The 20,115-nt window shown below is 38.7% G+C and overlaps 1 protein-coding gene across 2 annotated transcripts in view; it reads right to left on the reverse strand.

Annotated features, from left to right (window-relative positions):
• Positions 1–20,115, reverse strand: part of cacna1c (calcium channel, voltage-dependent, L type, alpha 1C subunit) — a 226,021-nt gene that overhangs the window by 144,658 nt on the left and 61,248 nt on the right. For both annotated transcript variants that reach the window (XM_085251617.1, XM_085251618.1), the window contains exons 2-3: positions 16,013–16,445; positions 9,111–9,216 (exon numbers count right to left, since the gene is read on the reverse strand). In XM_085251617.1, the coding sequence (XP_085107743.1) occupies positions 9,111–9,216; positions 16,013–16,445 (539 nt within the window). The remainder of the gene's footprint in view (positions 1–9,110; positions 9,217–16,012; positions 16,446–20,115) is intronic.

A 20,115-nucleotide genomic window follows, 5' to 3' on the forward strand; every position in this document is an offset into this window, starting at 1 on the left:
TTTATACCAGTTTTTAAATTGTGTTGATAGGCCACGTAAAACCAGAATTATGATAAAAAAATATTTGCTATGTTTGGTTTTCTTCCTGAATACTATCGTTGTTTATATTTACTGCTGGAAGAAACAGTAAAAACGGCGTTTTATAAGGAAAAATCTCGAAAGCACTCTCCGCCTGTGAGCAAAGATGAAACCAAAAAAACCCTCCACCCTTTCCTATTGGTCAAAAAATGTACCATGTCGACCAATCAAAAAATTATATGGCAACGTGGCATTTAGTTGTTAAGAAACGGGAGGAATTTTTTGGAGTGACGGCGGTGTTTTGAGATGTGAGAGATTTGCGACGCAAATCTTGTGTAGTTAGTGTGTAGTGTAGTCAATAGTTTTGTTGTGTGTGTCAGAACAATGAGGCGACTGCTGAATGTTACAGGTGTTACAGGAGTGATACATCTCCTGCTGTCAGGCCTGCAGGTATCAGGCTGTTGTTCTCCTTTATGTGGACAGAAATTATTTTTTGGAGTGGCACAAATAATTTGTGTGGCATCAAATTTGATGCAGAACAGCTGATTGTTCTGTAACTATTTTGAAATGTTTGTTTAAAAAAATGCCTTGGCTGCATTTTTAGGTAAACAGCTGCAAAAAGCTGTGTTGTTTGCAAAACTCAGTCATTTTTTTGAAGACGTAATTGCCCAACATTTGTCTTTATATACTGTATTTTGCAGAGAGAGTTACAGAACTCTCTCCCAGACCACAGCTCATACTCATAATACAAGTCAGAGCTTTATAAAAAATAAATAAATAAATAAAAAATTTGTGTTTTCAAAATTGGAGTTCAAGTTATTTTTACCTCCAAAAGTGTTAACATACTACACAGGTCATTTTTTTTTAAATTTTCATTGTAAGTGGGCTAAAGCAGTTCATTAAAAGTAGTCTAACATAGATGTAAATGCTGTAATTTGATTATTTTAATATAATTATAATTTAATATAATTTTAACCATGTGACTTGGATGGATTTGATGCTGGCATGACCACAGTCCACACGTCTGCTGTTTCTCACAGTGGTCCAAGGGATCGCCCAGGGAGCTCAGACACATGGAAAATTAGATGGAACATTGGTAGTCACTCTAGCAGAAAGAAAGAAAAAAAAGCCCTTCCCTGTGCATATGTAAAGCAATTTGTTCATTGCCAAACCAGGTAACAGTGGGTTGCTAGTGGCAAGTGCAGGCTGTGGCTGCAAGAGTCACCGGTTGTATTTCGCACTGCATCGTATGCTATTCAATTCAACTCAATTTTATTTATAAATCACAACAGCAGTCGCATCAGGCCCTTGTTGTAAGGCAAACACCCTACAATAATAGAGAGAAAACCCCAACTATCAAATGACCCCTTTTCACCAAGCACTTCGCAACAGCAGCAGGAAAAGCTTCCTTTAATTAAACAGGCAGCTATATGGACAAAAGTACTGGGCCATCAACACATTACACCTGACCATGAAGCCGCTGGTGCACTGTTTTGATGGTGATGTTAATGCTAGAGGAAGTTTGGAATTCTGAAATAATTAAGTCAGCAGAATCTTTTACACACTATGTGCTTTAGTGCTCGACGACACTGCTCTGTGGCTCTATGTGGTCTTCCACTTCTAGCGGAGTTGAAATATATAGAAGGGAAAAGTTTTCACTTGTTGCAGGTGTGGTATCCTGTAAAAAGTTTTAAAAAGTTTAAAAGAATAAATATAAAAGTTTTAATTCAGTAAATGGACTGGTACTTGCATAACAGCTTCTACTCAGTTGAGTCTTATTCAAGCAACATTCACACACACATTCATACATTATCTATGCCTAAGTGCTTTCTCTGGCATCATGGGCAACTTGGGAGTTAATATCTAGCCCAGGGTTACTTTGACATGCAAGCTACAGGAGGCAGGGATCGATCCGCCAACCTTTCGATTAACAGATAACCTGAGGATCATAGCTGCCCTCTGTGAGCTCTTTAGAACGACCCACTTGTTTAGTCAGTAAAACCACACTGGATGGCTAGGTGCTTGATTTTTGGGGGTCAGTCAAAACATCCTTCACTCCCACCTAGTTGCTCCAATCTCTTGCTTAAAAGTCATTTTCTGTGCAACACCGCCCCACCACACACACACACACACACACACACACGCACACACACACACACACGCACACACACACTATCACTATCACTAAAAGAAAACATAGACCCAATGTGGTTAGATAAGTGAACATAAAGACAGATGCTGATCGTTCCTTGAGGTCTATAAATAGACATTCCTAGCAACCAGCAGAGTAGCACCCAATGGAACAGCATGTCAACTTGATCCTCTACAGCACGAATGATGAGATGACAACAAGACAAGTGGAGAAAGACAAGTGGAGAGTCTAGAGTTTACCAGGCAATATTTGGAGGAACATGCAGGTCAGAATTTAACATAAACAATGGCTCACTGGCCCAGGGCCAGTAAGAAACCCTATCTAGGCAAATGCTTACTGTAAGTACCAAAGAAGCAGCTTTTCAAACTATGCCACTCTATAATTTCACCTTGTAAAAGGTTCTTGTCAAAGGGACCTTATGCGATTGCAAAAAAAGAAGTGGTTCGTAGTGTCATGATCAACACAGTAAACCTCGGTAAAGGAAGGCAACAGAGCTTTCAGTTTGGGTTTCTGCTGTCCAGAGAGATAACTGCCTATTTAAGTCCAACTCGCTCCAGTGATAAATAATACTTAATAACTATGTGCAATATAAACATAATATATACTAATGGGTAATGGAATTTTCATTACTTTAATTAAAAGAAAACTAATCCAAGGATACATATAGGCCCATCAAGAGGTAAAATCTTTGCAAATACAATCCACTTTCAAATTGAACAGGCACAGCCAATAAAAAAATTGTTATGCAATCATCAGAGATGAATTTTGAAGTTATGTACAGTGAATTAATCGTACATGCCTATACCTTTGTCCTGCTCTGCCATGTAAATATCGTTTTAGTTCATCGTTAAGTGTTTGACAGGCAGGGTGTTATAATATGAACACACATATATATAGATATATATTCAAGGATTGTGGATATAAGTTAGATTGGTGTGAAATTAAAACAACAAGAAGCTTTTATGAGGTGCATAAATGCTAAAAATGAGTTATTTTAGCCCTTTGGTAGGTGGTTGCTAGGCATCATGATTACATCATAATATCTGATATAGATAAGAACCTTCAGGGACCTAAGATGTACCAGTGTGGGAAGTTTGGTTTTTCAACTCTTGATTGTATGGGAGTTTGCAGACCAGCAGACAGGCAGTACTTTAGTTGTTGTAATATGTAGCAAAACCTGTACCATAAATAAAGGAGGTGGTTAAAAAGCAAAAATGTGTCACTCAATATAGTTTAGCACCATAAACTTTAAGAAAAGAGAAAAATCCTGTTTGGTTTTAAAGAAAAAAAATTAACCGTGTTAACAAATACTGCTGTTGATAGAAAAGCAAAGATGAGACACAGAGACTGGGTAGGAGTGTGTATGAGATGTGCCGGGGTCCATTACCCTCAAACAGGTGATTCATTTATACAAAGGTGCTCATTTCACATGCCTTCTGCAGAGCCGGCAGCTACTTCATCCAACACTGAAGACTCCGTCACGCACTACAGATACACACAAATATACCCCTTGTGAAACGCAAAAGAAATTTAACTAGTTATGTGTATTTGTGCACACAGGATGCCACAGCGAGCTGACAGTAGCTCTCTTACCCCTCCTCTCAATTACTCAGTGTCTAGTCTGATGTATCGATTAGCTAATTGCTTTGTTATGGCAACATTATTCTGTCAATCTAAAAGATATTGATCTGATTAGTCAGAGCAGCGAAGTAAAAATGTGACTGAATAGAACAAAGGCGTTGGTGGGAAAGAGAGAAGCGGTGAAGTGAACGTGTTTAAATTTAGCCTCACATTTAAATTTTAAAAATTTTACAGTTAAAAAAAGAAAAGGAAAAAAATGTGGTCGCTAAACTTAACGATCCAAAGTGCAGCATATATATCCTCCCTGAGAGAAGAGACTTTCTCACACTTTGGTTCCTATCCTTCCCATCTGTAACCAAGGACAGATGAGGCGCATCACTACGGTTACCATATCCATGACAACCTCTCCTGCTGCTATTATTGGGCATGTCGTCAAGGAGACAGAGCGGCACATTATGGGATGCAGACAGAAATAGAAATCTTGAACTGGGAGAAATACAACAGATCTGTGGTATTACATAACAAGGACTCGCAAACCTACTGAGGGGGTGCCACACTGAATCTGAAACTCAGGTATGATTAAAGCAGGGTTGAGGGGGAGTATATTTATAAATACATTATTACAAGTATACTTAAAAGTATAACTGTAAGAACATTTTGAATATTCCTCAGTTCCATTTGTAGTTGACGGCAGCTACTCTGCAAGTTCTTCTTATTTAATGCCAATGAAAAAACTTTAGAAGACAAGATCACAGGAATGGACTGATGACAGGTGGCATCGATCATTGGGTGGACTAAATAGTGGATAGAAAAAAAGAGAAACAAGTAGCTTGGGAGTGTGTCATTGCTGCAGTGAAGACGGTAAGGCAGAAATTTGTGCAAATGGATTCCAAACTGCAACAGCCATATGCAACCAGCAGGATAATTGTATAAAAAAAGGAGAAATGGAAAGAAATAAAACTTTTGGTAAACAAACAAAATCACACGGGACTAAACACTTAATGATAAAAATAATAATGATAAGCTACATGGGAAAGAAAATTAATGGCAGCAATATCCAACAAGGATGGAAAATGCTACAACAATACTAAATAACAACACAAAAGGTTAAGGTTAAGCTGTGAGGAAGGCAGTATTTATAAGACTCCCGTGGTTCAAACTAACATTATAGGGCTGTCTCACAGTCTGCAGCACTGGAAAGGTGACACTAACTTATCTTAGTGTAACGGGAATGATCATGCCACTGAGTTTCCTGCTGGTTAAACAATATGGTCACAGGTTCCCTCTTCCTAAATGTGCATTAAGAGTCATTTGGGCCGTTAGTGTCCTTAATCAAAGCAGCTCTGGATAAAGCCATCCTCTAAATTATTATGTGAATATAATGAGGATCACAATAGACACTCTGGCAAATTAAAAAGTGGAAAGTAATATGGATTCTGGCAGTCTTTGGTTTAATTACTGCTGTGCAAACACAATGAAAAAAAAAAGCTCAATAGGGCCAGTTGTTAAATAGCGTAAACATAAAGAACATGCTTAAGAGGCCCTTATGGCATTATCAGATGAAGGCACTGTTATTAAATATGATGTTCTCATTCTGACATGTGTTTGTCACAAAAAAAACACCAAAAAACATTTAAAAAGCATTAAACGGTGTATCGGTTTAGTGGCAGATGTTTGAATAAAGACAAAAATACACTCACTGGCCTCTTTGTTAGGTACACCTGTTCACCTGCACATTAATGCAAGTATCTAACCAGCCTGTCACATTTAGTCATATAGACAAGGTCAAGATTACTTGCTGAAGTTTAAACTGACCATCAGAATAGAGAAGAAATGTGATTTAAGTGCCTTTTACTGCCTCATGCTCCTTGGTGTCTGACAGATTACCTAGTGAGCAGCAATTCCCTGAGTGAAATTGCCTTGTTGATATCAGAGGTCAAAGGAGAATGGCCAGGGTGCGTTGAGCTGATAGGAAGGCAACAATAACTCAAATAATCACTTGTTACAAGCAAGGTTTGTTGAAGAGCATCTTTGAGACACATACAACACATCACATTTTGAAGTAGATGGGCTACAGCAGCAGAAGACCACACTGTGCGTCAGTCCTTTTAGCTAATAAACAGCAAACTGAGGCTACAATTCACAAAGGTTTGCCAAAACTAGACAACAGAAGATTGGGAAAAATGCCACCTTGTCTGAAGAGCCTCGATTTTAGATGGTAAGGTCAGAATTTGGCATAAACAGCAAGTATTGATCAATCCCATCTTGTATCAAAGAGTAGGCTGCTACCGGTGGTGTAATAGGATAGGGGATATTTGTTTAGTACACTTTTTTACCCCTTAGTAGCAACTATGGAAACTCCAACAAATTATCCCAAACTTGTTTCTTAAACATAACAATAAGTTCAATACACTCAAATACCTTCCACAGTCACCAGATCTCAAACCAATAGAGCACCTTTGGGATGTGGTAAAACGGGAGATTTGCCTCAGGGATGCATGACTGACAAATCTGTAGCAATTGTGTGATGCTATGATGCCAATATGCACCAAAACCTCTGAGGAATATTTCCACCACCATATTTTTTGTACCGTCACACATTTGACGACATCTGTGTCTGAGTGAAACGAGATCTGAACCACTGATGCCTCCACACATTAATCAGCCAGACAGCTGTGCAATAGATCTATCCCCCCACCCGCCTAAAAAAAAAAAAGTACTTTTTGATTTAAGTTGCCTAGTTGTTAATACTGCACAGACACAGACACTTACATATACATGGTTCGCCTGTATATTTAAGACTCTGGTCCATCTGCGCACTGCTTCCTGTCTGTCAGAAGGTTATAAAACTAATTGAGCACAGCTGTAGTGGTTGTGTGTGTTGTATCTGTTCATTAACTTAGGAGGTGGGGAGGGGCCACCCGTAGGGTCCAAAAAAGAAAAAAAAAAGAAAAACTTGGCTAAAATATATGACTTGACACTAGTTTTGTTTAGGCCTTGCATTTTATCTAACAGTGTTCCTCACAGTGTGCCAGGGCTTTGTGCTTTATACGGTTTCAGAACACTGAAGCCCTCTACGGTGCTTCCATACGGTGGGAAAAACTGAGAGACTTATTACACAGTTCAGATTTCAAGTAAAAACCTCTTCTGCACTGAAAGACAAAATAATATTTACATAAAACAGAATTTCCATTTGGGTTTCCAACATGAATGACTGCGCTAGCTGCTTTTCACCTGAAAGTTCAGCCTTTCTCGATGCCTCTGAAGGATCAAGTTCTGTCAGTCTGTGCTGCTAATCTTATTAACGGTTTGATAACATAAATAGAACCTTTCAAATTATATGAAAGAGTGTGATTAAAGAGCTAAAAAGCAAAGCGTGATAAGCAGAGAGAGTAGGTGATGGGCATGGATCTAGAAGATAAAAAACAGCTGTCTGTTTGCTGACTCATATGCACCTGCTCTGACACTGTATCTTTATGCGAGAAATTAGAGGGTTGGCATACAGTTAAACAAATAAAAACAAATATTTAATCATTCACAGATGTGCTGTAAGTCCAACACAACATTATGAGTATGCAAGGTGAAAAAAGCCTAAATGGGGCCTCTTTTTCTGCTATTTGTATTCAGAAGACAAGACGGAACCATTCTCCAAACATGTAGAGATGTGTGGAAATGTGAAGGCCATAGTAAAGTGTGAGTTGTACAAGATATCCTTAGGAAGAAGGAAAGAAAGAGTTGGAAACAGAGTGCCAGATGTTACAAGGCCTCAGAGGGATTAGTCTCCTCTAACTATAAGGTTTTGTCTGCATACAGGATTTTTTGGCATCTCCCAAAGAGGTTTTAGCCAGAGCCAAAGGAAAGATCACCAGCATTATATTAACATTCGTTTTTAACCAAATATAGAAGAATTCTATGAAATAACAAGAAAATGCATAGATTTCTGTCACATGAGTTAAAATAGACTCACTATTTTAACAGTCACAGTCAAGCCCTAGAGATTCGAGCCAGGAAAAACCCTGTAACTATACACTGGCATACATTTGCCAGCTGACACACACATTCACACATATGTGACGCACATAAATCACATGTACAGTCGAGTCTAAAAGTTTGGAACCACGCTGAATATCAGTCATAGAAACCTGGAAATCCTTTGAGCACTTGGAAACATTTTAAAACACAAGAAGCTGAGACGCTAAATGTGAAGAATCAAGTGTGCTAAAGGAGGGCTAAATAGAGGACTTCTCAATATGAACTCATGGCTAGGCTGAAGGATTCTTAGGGGGAAGTGTAAGTCACATCAAATGCTTTGTGGAAACTGGTTCAGCTGTTTCCCAAGCACGGTCAGGCAGAACAAAACTGACCACATAATCAAAAGATCAATACATCAGGCATTATTTTCACTGAAAGACAGAAAAGTAGCTTCACCACAGTTGCGGGATTTGCTAAATGAAGTACACAACACTTCAGTCCACTAAAGTGGACTGTAATAATCTGCAAGCACCTGACCACAGCCTCACTGAGCATTTATGGGGACACTTTATGACTGAAAAAGCCAAGCATTCCTAACATCACAAGAAGCTTATCAAATCGTGGCTGAGTTTAATGTGTCATCATTGTGGTTACTGTCAGTGTAGCTCTGAAACCCATTTAAATTTTTCAAAGGTTTAATACAAAGCTTTTTATCAACTCTTAACATATGAATGAACAATGCAAAAATACAATTTGCAAATCTCTTTTTATTAATAACTCATTTTTTCTTCAATATGTAACATTTAGTACAATATGAAAGAAGAAAGAAAGAAAATCAGCCAATTAAAACAAGTCAAGTCAGGCCACCAACAAAAGTTCGCAGTTCCTCAGTGCAGACCAAAATGATGGTTTTGCCCACAAAAAATGAGGCCTCATCTTTGAGCAGATTAACCCACAAAGCTTTGTATATTTCATACAACTCTGAACTCAAGTTAAAAGTTATAATCAATAACCTTTTCAAAAAATTAGGGTAATTCCATGCCCGTTTTCCCCAAAGTTTCTGCCTTTCATTAATTTTACTCGCTCATTCTTATGCTGTACCTTCGCTAACTTGGCAAAACCGCATACAGTTCATGACAGTAAATCATACAAGGATGAATCAACTGGAAATGTGCAAATTACACGCTAGAACGCTAAGGAAAAACAGCAAATGCTGCTGATGAATTGCTTAATAAATCACCCCCTACAAACACAAGGTAACTCAAGTGTCAGGCCGAAGCAACAGGACTGCAAAAACATACCCAGTGAACCAAGCAGCATCTATTATACCAAACCGCAAGCGAGCATACTGAGCTGTAAAAGAGCTTAAATATCATGCACTACTCACCAAGTTGGAGTTGGTGGCGTTCGAGTCATCCTCAGGAAAGGGGATGTAGACAGCTAAGGCCACACAGTTGGCAAAAATTGTCATCAGGATGATGATCTCAAATGGTCTGAGTGAAAAGTTAAGGTGGAATAGTGTACACAAAACAAGAGATACAGAGGCATTTACATAGCAATGATTATCTTGGTTTACTTGAGTACACTTTAAAAACATTAAACTGAGTCAAATACATTTCTTCTGCTTTTGGAGTACCTCTGAGTTGGTTTTAAAATCTGTGATGGAAAACACAAAATAATATAGACTCTGGTTTCTGACCTCCTTGTATAGAAAAAGTCTTCATATTAAGCATGTTGTTTCAACAGAGAAGTATTTTTAACCACAGCAATACATCTTTACATAAGCATAGGTATATATAAACATCGCAGAGTGCACAAGGAGTGTACACAAGGAGAGAGATCAAAGTCAGTGAGTTTGGCTTTTTGTTAACAATGACACACGCTGGCTTACTTAGAGACCTCTTTGTGCGTAGTGGAGGGAGGCGAGGGTTAGAGAGACGCTGCATGGCCTAATATGGGTGCGGCAAGGAGCAGGCCTGTCGCGTGGAAGACGGGATGAGGAAAGAGTGAGAGCAAGATGGAATAAGAGAGGAGAGACACAGAGGGCTTTTATTTGGAACGGTCCTTCAGAGGGGAGTGACCTCATTATTTTGGGCCTCAGAGAGAGAGAGAGAGAAAGAGAGGGGTGGGAGAGAGAGGAGGGCTACAGATAAAGAGAAAGAAAGGGAGAGAGTGTGAAGGAGAGATAGAGGAGCTCTGGTTTTCATCAACACAATTACAAACTGCCACTGCTGTCACCTCCCTCCACCTTCTTCTTGCCCTCCCTCTTCTTCTATTCTTACCTTCCTTTTCTTACTTTGTTCCCCTCCTGTCTGCCTTCACTCTCGGCTGCATATCAAATTAGTCTAGACTCCAGACCTCAAGGTATAATGTAAACAGCAATGTACTGATGACTCGAGCTGTCAAAACCTCCAATCCTGAAGACAAACCATCAGCAAAGTCATATATATTAGCTGACACTAACATATTGCATCATACCGCGAAAGCAGTTGGGTTTTTTTTTTTTTGTCCTTGAGACCAGGGTTTAATTATTCACTACACTGAATCTCACTGTTGGACTTGGAAGTGGCGGTTTTGCAGGTGCTGTAACAACTGGTAAATTAATCTAATCAGCCAATCGCTTGACAGCACTTCATTGCATTTATACATGTAGACATGGTTGAGGCCACTTGTTGCATAAGAACATCACCAAAAGCACAACTCATAAAACCTTGAAGCAGATGAGCTACAGGAATTGAAGACCACACTGGATGCCACTCTTGTCGGCTAAGAACAGGAAACTGAGGCTATAATTCACATGGGCTCACCAAAATTGAACAATAGAAGATTGGAAACATGTTGCCTGGTCTGATGAGTTTCAATTTCTGCTGCTACATTCAGACGGTAGTGTCAGAATTTGATGCAGAAATCATTAAAGCATGGATCCGTCTGGCCTGTCATAAACTTCTTATTTAGAGTTGCAGATGGTAAAAAATAAATCAACATTCAGATATGGTTAGAAGTTTACATACATTCAACATGGGCATGAATGCCATGGTAATTTGGGGGTTTTAATGTTTTCTTTGAACTGTTCCAGAGTGGAATGATTCTGCAGCACACATCTTAAATGACTTTAAAAAAAACAAACAAACAAAAAAAAAAGAATTGGATGCAAAAGTCTGAATTTACTTTGGATTTTCTCGTTTTAACCCCAACAAGTTCTACAGATCACAGCCTTATAGTCTTCTGAAGTATTGCTTGCAATAGGTTTAGATGACCAATAAGAAATGGGTAAGTAATTCCCCAAAAATGGCCCCAACAATTTTAGCAATCATACTACTTGCACCATTAATAATTGCTGTGTGACTAGAAACAGACCTCCTATTCATTTTAGAGGCTTAACTTCTGTTGTAAGAACAGCACTGTAAACACATAAAAGAGAAAGAGCTTCAAATTATTACCATCAAGCAAATGTTTTGTTTATGTTTGGATTAAGAATTGACTCTTGAACACCATCGGCCACGAGATCATTCAGCTCGTTCAGCTTGGGACCAAAATGCATCAAAGTTAATCACTCACCCTTCTACCAAGGGCTCATTAAACTCACTTCAGACATATGGGGACCCACTGAAAAATAGGCCTGTGACTCATTCTGCATTCCTGACCCATAATTTCAAAAACCCTTGAGGTCTGCTTCCATCAGCATGATAATAAATCTACTGTCTGCTGTGCTGTTGAGAGCAAAACAACACTTGGAGGAAATTTGGGAGGTCTGTACCAAATCTATTCGTAACGTACATTAATTAGCATAACAACAATAGCAATATGCATCTTTAAGACCACAGGAAATAAAGAAATATCACTGGGAATCAACATTTTGCTGCAAGCAAACTGAGAGCTCTAAAATTAACCAGAGTAAATAAAATTGAAATCAACATCCATGAAGCTGAGAGGCTTTTACGGCTGATACATATTCTGCATTCTGACAGGCTAACTGTGTTGCTTGGAACAGAATTTCACTTTGGGATTGCATCCTAGTACCCCTGAAGCTGTTATTTCTAGAGCTTCTCTCTGTACAGTTGGATCACATAAACGCCACATACAGTTTACAATAACTCAGATAATCTCTTATCTTTTCAAAAGCCCGTAAGGAATCTGGGCTATACTTATACTATCGAGGAGAGTGAGGTTACTTGTTATGCTGATATCCCGATATCTAGTTTCCTGAGTTTGAAAATGTATACGAACAGTGCAATTCTTCATGTAAGCCTGTGGAGTTTATTAGCTGTAGCTGGGAAGTGTGTGCATGCATGTGTCTGTTTGTAAATGCGCTAAATAACACCTTTTGAAAATGACAACTTAGTGTGATTTCATATAGAGAACATGGTAGTTAGGAAGATGTCTCTCTCGCTGACCTTGCAGCGTGCAGGTAATGTTTCCAGGCTATAATTACACAGCACGCGAGAGCACTGTGTGTCTGTGTTTTAGTCCTTTATCATCTGTGTTCAAGTACGTGTGTGTTCTTCAAGAGTGTTGCTGTGTGTTCTCTAATCTGAGTGTGTGCTTGTGTGAGCTTAGACAGGCCCCATTGACCTGTTGAGAGCAGCAGCAGTTGTCATGGTAACAGAGGAGGAAAAGCGGAGGATTTTGGATCTCTATCTCCAGAGACAGAGGTACTCACAGTACACAGGACATGCACGCATAAAGCCTCACATATATAAACAAAACATACACCAGAGTGGACACCGAGTCACCCACATGTTCAACAGCATGCCCGCACTGCAGTTACGAAGGACATCCCATAGCAGGGAGGTTAAATAGAAAAGCAGAAAAACAAAGACTTGGTGTTAATGGTGTTAATTGTGTTTCTTCCACGTTTCTTCGTGACTCAGAGGCCATGCCTTTTTAGCTGCAGTTTTCTTTAAGAGCACATTTTAATGTCCATTTTCTTTCTGTCACCTCACCAACGCTCTTTTCCTTCCCACACTGAGCAGTTTAAATGAATGATTTCAGGGAATTGTGGCTAATAATCTCATCAGTTCACTGGGTTAGATTGTTCCAGCAGCCCTCAGGGTTTATTCATGCTTTTGGCTTATATTTTCCAGCTTCTGCACAGCTGGACAGTTGATAGGTTATTGGCACGATAATGACAGATACACAAGGTGACCGTCGGGACAACACGCTCAACGTTTCCATAAACAAACTCAATAATATAGGTCTGACTCCACTTTCATGAATTCATGGCAGATTCACAAGTTAACCTGCATGATGGAGGGAATCTATGTAAATGGAAACTTTTGTTCAAATTAAAATTTGTGAAACTTAAGCACTTTTTTCGTTGTAGTTTTTTGATAAATATAGCCTGTAATGTCAGGCTCAGACGATAACAATGCCCACTGTGCCAGGCTAGGCTAGGTTATAGTCATAAAATTTGCTTTTTGATGACTGAAAGACCTGAAAGACGAGAGTCTGATCCTTGACTATTCCTGCTTCCTGTCTTTCACCATATTCATGACACAGTTGGAAAGGAGGCTCTAGCTAGCAATTTACAGGAAAAGAATGTAAAGAGACATTAGCAACTAACCACCTAGCTAAAGCCAAAGTATCCTTCCCATTTTGTTTTTCCAGGTGTAAAGTTGTACAAAGCACAGCTCTTAATACTACGAATTTTGTAGTATCCACAATGGGTTAGTGGAAAAACTAGAAAACCTTACATGGTGGGGCAAAGCAGGGGCAAATTACCAAAATATCCACAAAAACCATTTAAAGTATCATTATCTCATCTAAGAAAACAAACACAAAGGGATTTTTCTACAAGTTTTAAAGCAGAACAACTTTGCTCACACCGTGCAGTACTCACTGGCAAAACAATGGCACAGACGAAAAGTATTTTAAGGACATAAAAGTTGGGGCGGCTGCTGGATGTGGCAAGTTTCTACAGCAGGGGGCCAGTTGCTCCCCTTGCCCCCTTTAGATCTGTCCCTGCTACAAAAAGAGCTAGTATAGCATATTCATCTTTCTGTCTGGAAGTCATTAGGCAGCCCAAATGCAGTGTTGTTTTTTGTTCATTAACAGACACTAAGGGGTAAAACAATTAACAGTAATGCACAATCTCAGCTTTCTGATCTGGACATTATCAAGTAGTCTGAACAATGTTTTTCAGACTAGCTTATAGTGTGAACATGTGAGGTCCATTAGAGCCTATAATATTATCAACACTGATTTATTGTGACTTGTTAATTTGTTAATGCAACCCACCCAGCACATGCATTAAAACACATACTTCCTATATCTTCTTCTATTTCCTACCATTTTGCACTGCTTTCTACTTCCTTCCTCTTCTCTTCCCTTATGATCCTTCTATTCTAAACCCACACCTCTACCTCCTTCCCTCCACTCCACTCACTATTTTCTTGTTTACCTTTTCCATCCTCCCCTCAATCTCTCACTCCCTCCGTCCCTTCTCTGTTACTCAGCTCCATTATCTCTCCTGTCGACATCAATGTCCTGCCCACATCCCTGCCTTTCTCATTTTCCTGACCCCTCCTTTTCCTCTCCTTCTGTTCCTCTAAGAACCGTGTGCAATTGTGCTCTTGCTGAGTCGAGGCTTATGTGGACATGCACCTACTATTGATTATTTTGAGTGTGACACAGGCCATTTCTGTCTATCTCTCCATTTCCCCGTCTCTTTCGCACCCTGAGGGAGAACCATGTCATTATGTTCAGGAACTTAAAAATAGATTTTAAAAAAACAAAACAAAACTGGAGAAGCAGGGTTGAAAGGAAGAACAGTAAGAATTTGGGATTTGGGTGGACAGAGGGAGGGTTGGCTATTAAATGCTGAGACTCCTAGGTGGAGGATGGGGGGTGGGGGTAAAGGATGAACAGAGGTGTGGATGGACCTGGGGGAAAGAGGATAAATACACTTTGAAATAGCAAGGGGAGAAGTGTGAAGGAGGGATGAAAATGAGACAATTTTTTCATCCTCCTGTGAGAAAACAGAAATAAAGAATGTAAGATGAAAGAGAAGAGTAGTAAAAGAGGGAGAAGGGCAGGCAGAGGAAGGGGAGAAGGGATTAAGACTACTGAGTGAAGAGGGAAAATCACACTTATTGAGAGCTAGAGGACAGAGAGAGATTGATTAAAGCCCCATACGAATGGGATTATCATTATGGGGGGGAGGAAAGGGATAAAATATTCTCAGTGGACCATGGAAATTTTTACTCATTGTCCTGGAAAGAAATTTTAAAGTTAAAATTAAAGAATGGGAATGGATGTCCAGTAGGACAAAAAGGCCCAAAAGACATACATAAATCCACTTTGAAATAACAGAAAAAGACGCTTCAGAATCAGCTTTTTGTAAATCCACCTGTGCATCCTCTACCAGTTATTAATCATACATATAAAAACATCAATTAGCTATAATTCTATTTTTTTATGACATGCTGTTCCATCTGCGTCTCTCCAATAATTTCATCCTAAATCTAAAAAACAAGGGGGTGGAATATGGTTGCAGTAAGAACTGTATATAAAAGATGGATGTAGCTTCTGGGCCTTAAAGGTGAGCCAATGAGGAAGTGCTTTAAGCTTGTATTCTATACAATGGCCAGCAGAGGGAGAATATCTTTTTCTTTAGAAGTCTGGGAAAACTGTAATTGCCCCCCTTGCTCTATAACCTTTGCTAATACTTTACTCATGAATTTATGGGCTTTTGGGAAGGATTTGAATCACCGTTTGACTGACAAGTTTCTACTCTGGGAGACTGCTATATATATATATATATATATATATATATATATATATATATATATATATATATATATATATATATATATATATATATATATATATCACTTACTCGGATTCACCCCTTTCTCATCACATCCAGTTTTAAAACTCAAAAATGCCAACAACAAAAAAGCTTAGCTTGAGGCTTCACAACGGGACAGGACCAATAAAGAAATACGATCAGATAAAGTCCGTGGTTTGCAGTTGAAACATATTTATCCTACATGTATATGTTTGCACAGGAACATTATATATAGTTGTAAAATATAGAAATGTCATCATATAACTCTCCAGTACAATAATAATAATAATAATAATGGATTGGATTTATATAGCGCTTTTCAAGGCACCCAAAGCGCTTGATAAAGATGGGCCATAACCCTTTACATTTTGAAACTGACATGGACAAATTCTACTTTTAACTGATTTTCTTTAGACTATGCAACCAATTGATAAGGATCTGATCTATGAGAAAGCACTACACAGGGAACAACCCTTTGCCCATAGTTTGTTGAAGGATACTTCCACTCTACGATGCTGATGCAGGCCCTGCGGATAGGATTCTTGAGTGTGAGGCAGAGTAGAGCTCGTGGCGGCCTTGTGGCTGTCGTTGTGGTTTGTTTCTTGGGTTTAGCGGTATAGTGCTGTCTCTTCCGTTGCGTGGAGCTGGCCGTGGAGATGGGCCCTCGCCCTCCGGACCCAAGCCCCGCCCCTCCACCCGATGCGGCATTACCCATCATCTTCGCCTGCCGCGCGGCATCGATCGCCGCCTGCCAGCTCAGGGCTGCCCCCGGTGTGGGGATGTGCTCTGGAGCCAGACCAACCACGCCCACTCCATGGTTGACCCCGCCCCCTCCTCCACCATGGTCGCCATGGCTAGTGCCACCACTGTGCTCATTGGTCAGGCCAGGTGGAGGAGGTCGAGGAAGAGGAGGAGGGGGAGAGTAGTCGGAGCCTGGAATTGAGAAAAAGAGAAAAGACAGAGGAGACAGGAAGTTAGCTACATAAATTTATGGATTACTTATAGAAGGGATTTGCTTCAAAAACTGTTTAGTTTGTTGGTTTGTTAGATTATTCTGAATATTCTGAAGAGGCTGGATAAAGCACAAACTCATCAGTTATGATGCCCTGTACTTTGTATTTTTGTTAGCTATCGAGTTCAAAAGAGCTAACCGCTTTAACTGAAAGTCTAAGGTCTTGACAATGTTGTGATGTCTTCATCACAAGCCATCAAATGTAGTACTTCAACATCCATGTGAAAGACTTGATGGCACTAGTACCACTTGTGCATGGCTGGATCCCTCAATCAAGAATTTAGCAATGTCTACTTGGGGAGATTAAAAACAACTGAGTAGCAAACAGTTCTTTGGGTGTAGTTGTAGGGAACTAACATGTTTAAAATGATAGGTCTCCCAGCTTTAAAGATTAATACCCACTGAAAAATCCAGAACGTGTTTAGCCCTGAAAAGAATAAGACTGGGGACAACAAATGCTTGTATTGAAATAAAAGATAAAAAAAAAGAAGAGAGAGACAGAATTACAATAATCTCTGTGAGATTACATAGTTTTACGCAAACAAATCGTGGGAATAAGACGGTGTAAAACAAAGACACCGGATTAACCATACTGTATGCTTAGCCAGATTAAAGACAGTTATAATATCCTCTCAGCCCTCCTTCTCTCTGACAACTCAGCAAATGTTTCCACTGTGCATATAGATTATACGCTGAAATTTTATGCAAACAATTATTATTCACACAAAGCCAAGCGTGCAAGTGCACATGGAAATTTTCTACAGATGGAAGAAGTAACAGTGCTTTGCAGAGACAAGGGTATGTTTGTGAAACAGTAGTCAGAGCTACTGATATCAAAGCAGAAAATGTTTGTTTTTAATGATTAAAAAGAAAAACTAATTTTAAAATTGTTAAATTGTTTGAACGCAATAGATTTAGTAGATATACTATTTAATCATACAAACTGGAATATATATCATTAACTCGATGTTGCAGTGCCATATAGTAGATCACTAGATCTTTTAGCACAACTAATGCATGGTGGAAATGAAAAGCTTAATCTTTGTAGATTTAGCAATGTCGAATTCGTAAATCTCATAAAGTGAAATTCTTTTGGAAGAGGAAGAATCCAAAAGTTAAAGAACCTCTGTAAAGTTAATCCATCCTGTGCTGTTGCAACAGAGATAAGGAGCTAGAAAGACAGAGGAAGGAGAAATGTGAGTGGGTTCAGAGGGAGGAGGAGGAGAGAAGTAGATTTATCCTACAATTACAGGGCATTCACAATGTCTGCTAAAATCCTGCTCCTCTCACTTCACTGCTACAGGTTTTTACAAATGCACTCACACTGGGCGATGGCCTGAGGGAACAGTACATCACATCCTGAGGACTATAGTGACTATAACACATGCACAGAGTGTATATACATCTATCGCCTAATCATCTGCAAGTGCTGCTTTCTTACTCAGTCACAGTAAAGTAAAAATAGGACAGCAATATCCCTGTGACTAGGGAAAATGGATGGTTGCCTGGTGATTGGACTAAAAAAAAATTTTCGTATTCAGCGACTGAATGCAAGTAGTTGCGGTGATTGATTGTCAACATGTCGTAATCCATCTCAGTCAGTCTGTGCCGATGAACGGAACTGGCCTGCAAAATATTTTTAACATATTTGCGTTTATAAGAGTTAATTCGCATATCATCACAAACAAATTGCATGTAATTGCCAAACTGATAGCTGACTGATAGCGTTTCATCGCCATCTTGAAGCGTCAAAGTTGTTTTGAAAACAGCAGCTACCTGCAAGTGGTCACAAACCTGGTCCTTGTCTTCGAAGAAACTATTTCAAAGGCAACAAGATTATAAATTCATTGTGACTGTAGCATTATCCACAGAATTTGACTCATCAAGAGCAACTTAGAAGGGTGCTGGCAAATCTCACATGCTTTTTGGCAATGTAAAACATAATAATTTATCCCTTACTAAAGATATATTAAAATTCATTACTGAAGTTGCTAATTACTTAATCAGTATAATTAGTTCCCTATTTTTCTTTCCCTCTCTTTTTAATCCATGTACCATGCCTCTAACAACAACTCTTAAGCCTCAACAAGCACACTGAATCTTCAAATATGTACAGCTACTGGACTCTGATACGCCCATGAAAAACAGTACAACCATCTTAAATGTGCTTGTATTTAAATGCTACTTAAGTGATCCAAAAAAGTCCAATATTTATATAAATATGCATGACAATGATGATGATAACTGTGTTAGGCATTCAATCATAAAAACAAGAAAACACAAATATTATACACACATGACAGAAAGAAACAACACACTGGACTTATTTGAGAAGTTAGTTACTAATTTCAGCATTTTTTGCATGCAACTGTGGCGTAAACCATAGATAGATAGATAGATAGATAGATAGATAGATAGATAGATAGATAGATAGATAGATAGATAGATAGATAGATAGATAGATAGATAGATAGATAGATAGATAGATTTACTGATGCATTCATGGTAGCAGGCCTAATTTTATTGACTTTATACCATTAATAAGTTTAATGTAACCAAAAAAAAAACACAATGGTACAGCTAGATATAGCTATATTAAGACATTGTAGAAAATTATCCGTAGCCTACTTTGCTTAAATGGCCTACAGTGAATAAGATGTTATGCGCATACAGCTACATTTACTTTGCACAACACATTTAGAAATATAGCAAAGAGCTAGCTACTCTGACTCACAGCTATCACCAACAAGTTAACTTGGGATCAAGGACTTTTTGCAGCACTGCAGAAGTCAAGACACAAAACCATAATACAGCAATGACATAAAAATAACTTAGTAGATCCTTATAATACTTGATTTAGCATGTTTACATGCCATAAGCTAGCTTAGCTAGCAACTAACACGACCTTCTGTTGGGATTAGTGACTGAAATACAACCAAAATGTAGTCTTACTGTTAATGTTATATGAAAATATGAATAGATAGCCATATTCCACTCCTTATAGTGATAACATCCGTCATTTGCTTGGCTTGTCATCCTTAAGGAAAACAATATAACTCAAAGCTAGCCTTTTAGCGAACTCTTATTCATTCTTAGTATTTATTGATATAGCGGTTTTGCATTTTCAGACTTTTCTGTTATGATTTGTTCTATTAATAATGTAGATTGCTGGTTTTATTTGTGTATGTGGGTAAGTTGTTTTTTATGGCAAGTCTGCTGTAATATTTGTTTGGATAAGTGCTATATAAATAAACTTTATTGCTTCTATTACAAAATAAACTGCGATGCCCTCAAGGTAGAAGTGGTCTTAAAAAAAAACAACAAAAACAAACAAACAAATGCAGTAAGAAACAACAGCACCAGATCTGCAAATATTTAAAGAGTAGTGTGCTTTGAATAGAGCAGTCATGCCCAAGGAGGTGCTCTTTACATTTACCAGCAATGAAGTCACTTGGTATCAGATGCAGCTGTGTCCTATGAGAAAAACCACTGTGGTTTCAATTTTCGAGCATATCTTTCATCTCATTACTTGGCTGAAACTGCACTCCCCTCATTTATTTATTTATTTTCAATAAAATGAGGGGTTGATTT

Source organism: Mchenga conophoros, linkage group LG17 (genome assembly GCF_057382185.1).
Source record: "Mchenga conophoros isolate Kocher_MC1m ecotype Shallow Benthic linkage group LG17, M_conophoros_male_GT1.1, whole genome shotgun sequence".
Taxonomy (NCBI): domain Eukaryota; kingdom Metazoa; phylum Chordata; class Actinopteri; order Cichliformes; family Cichlidae; genus Mchenga; species Mchenga conophoros.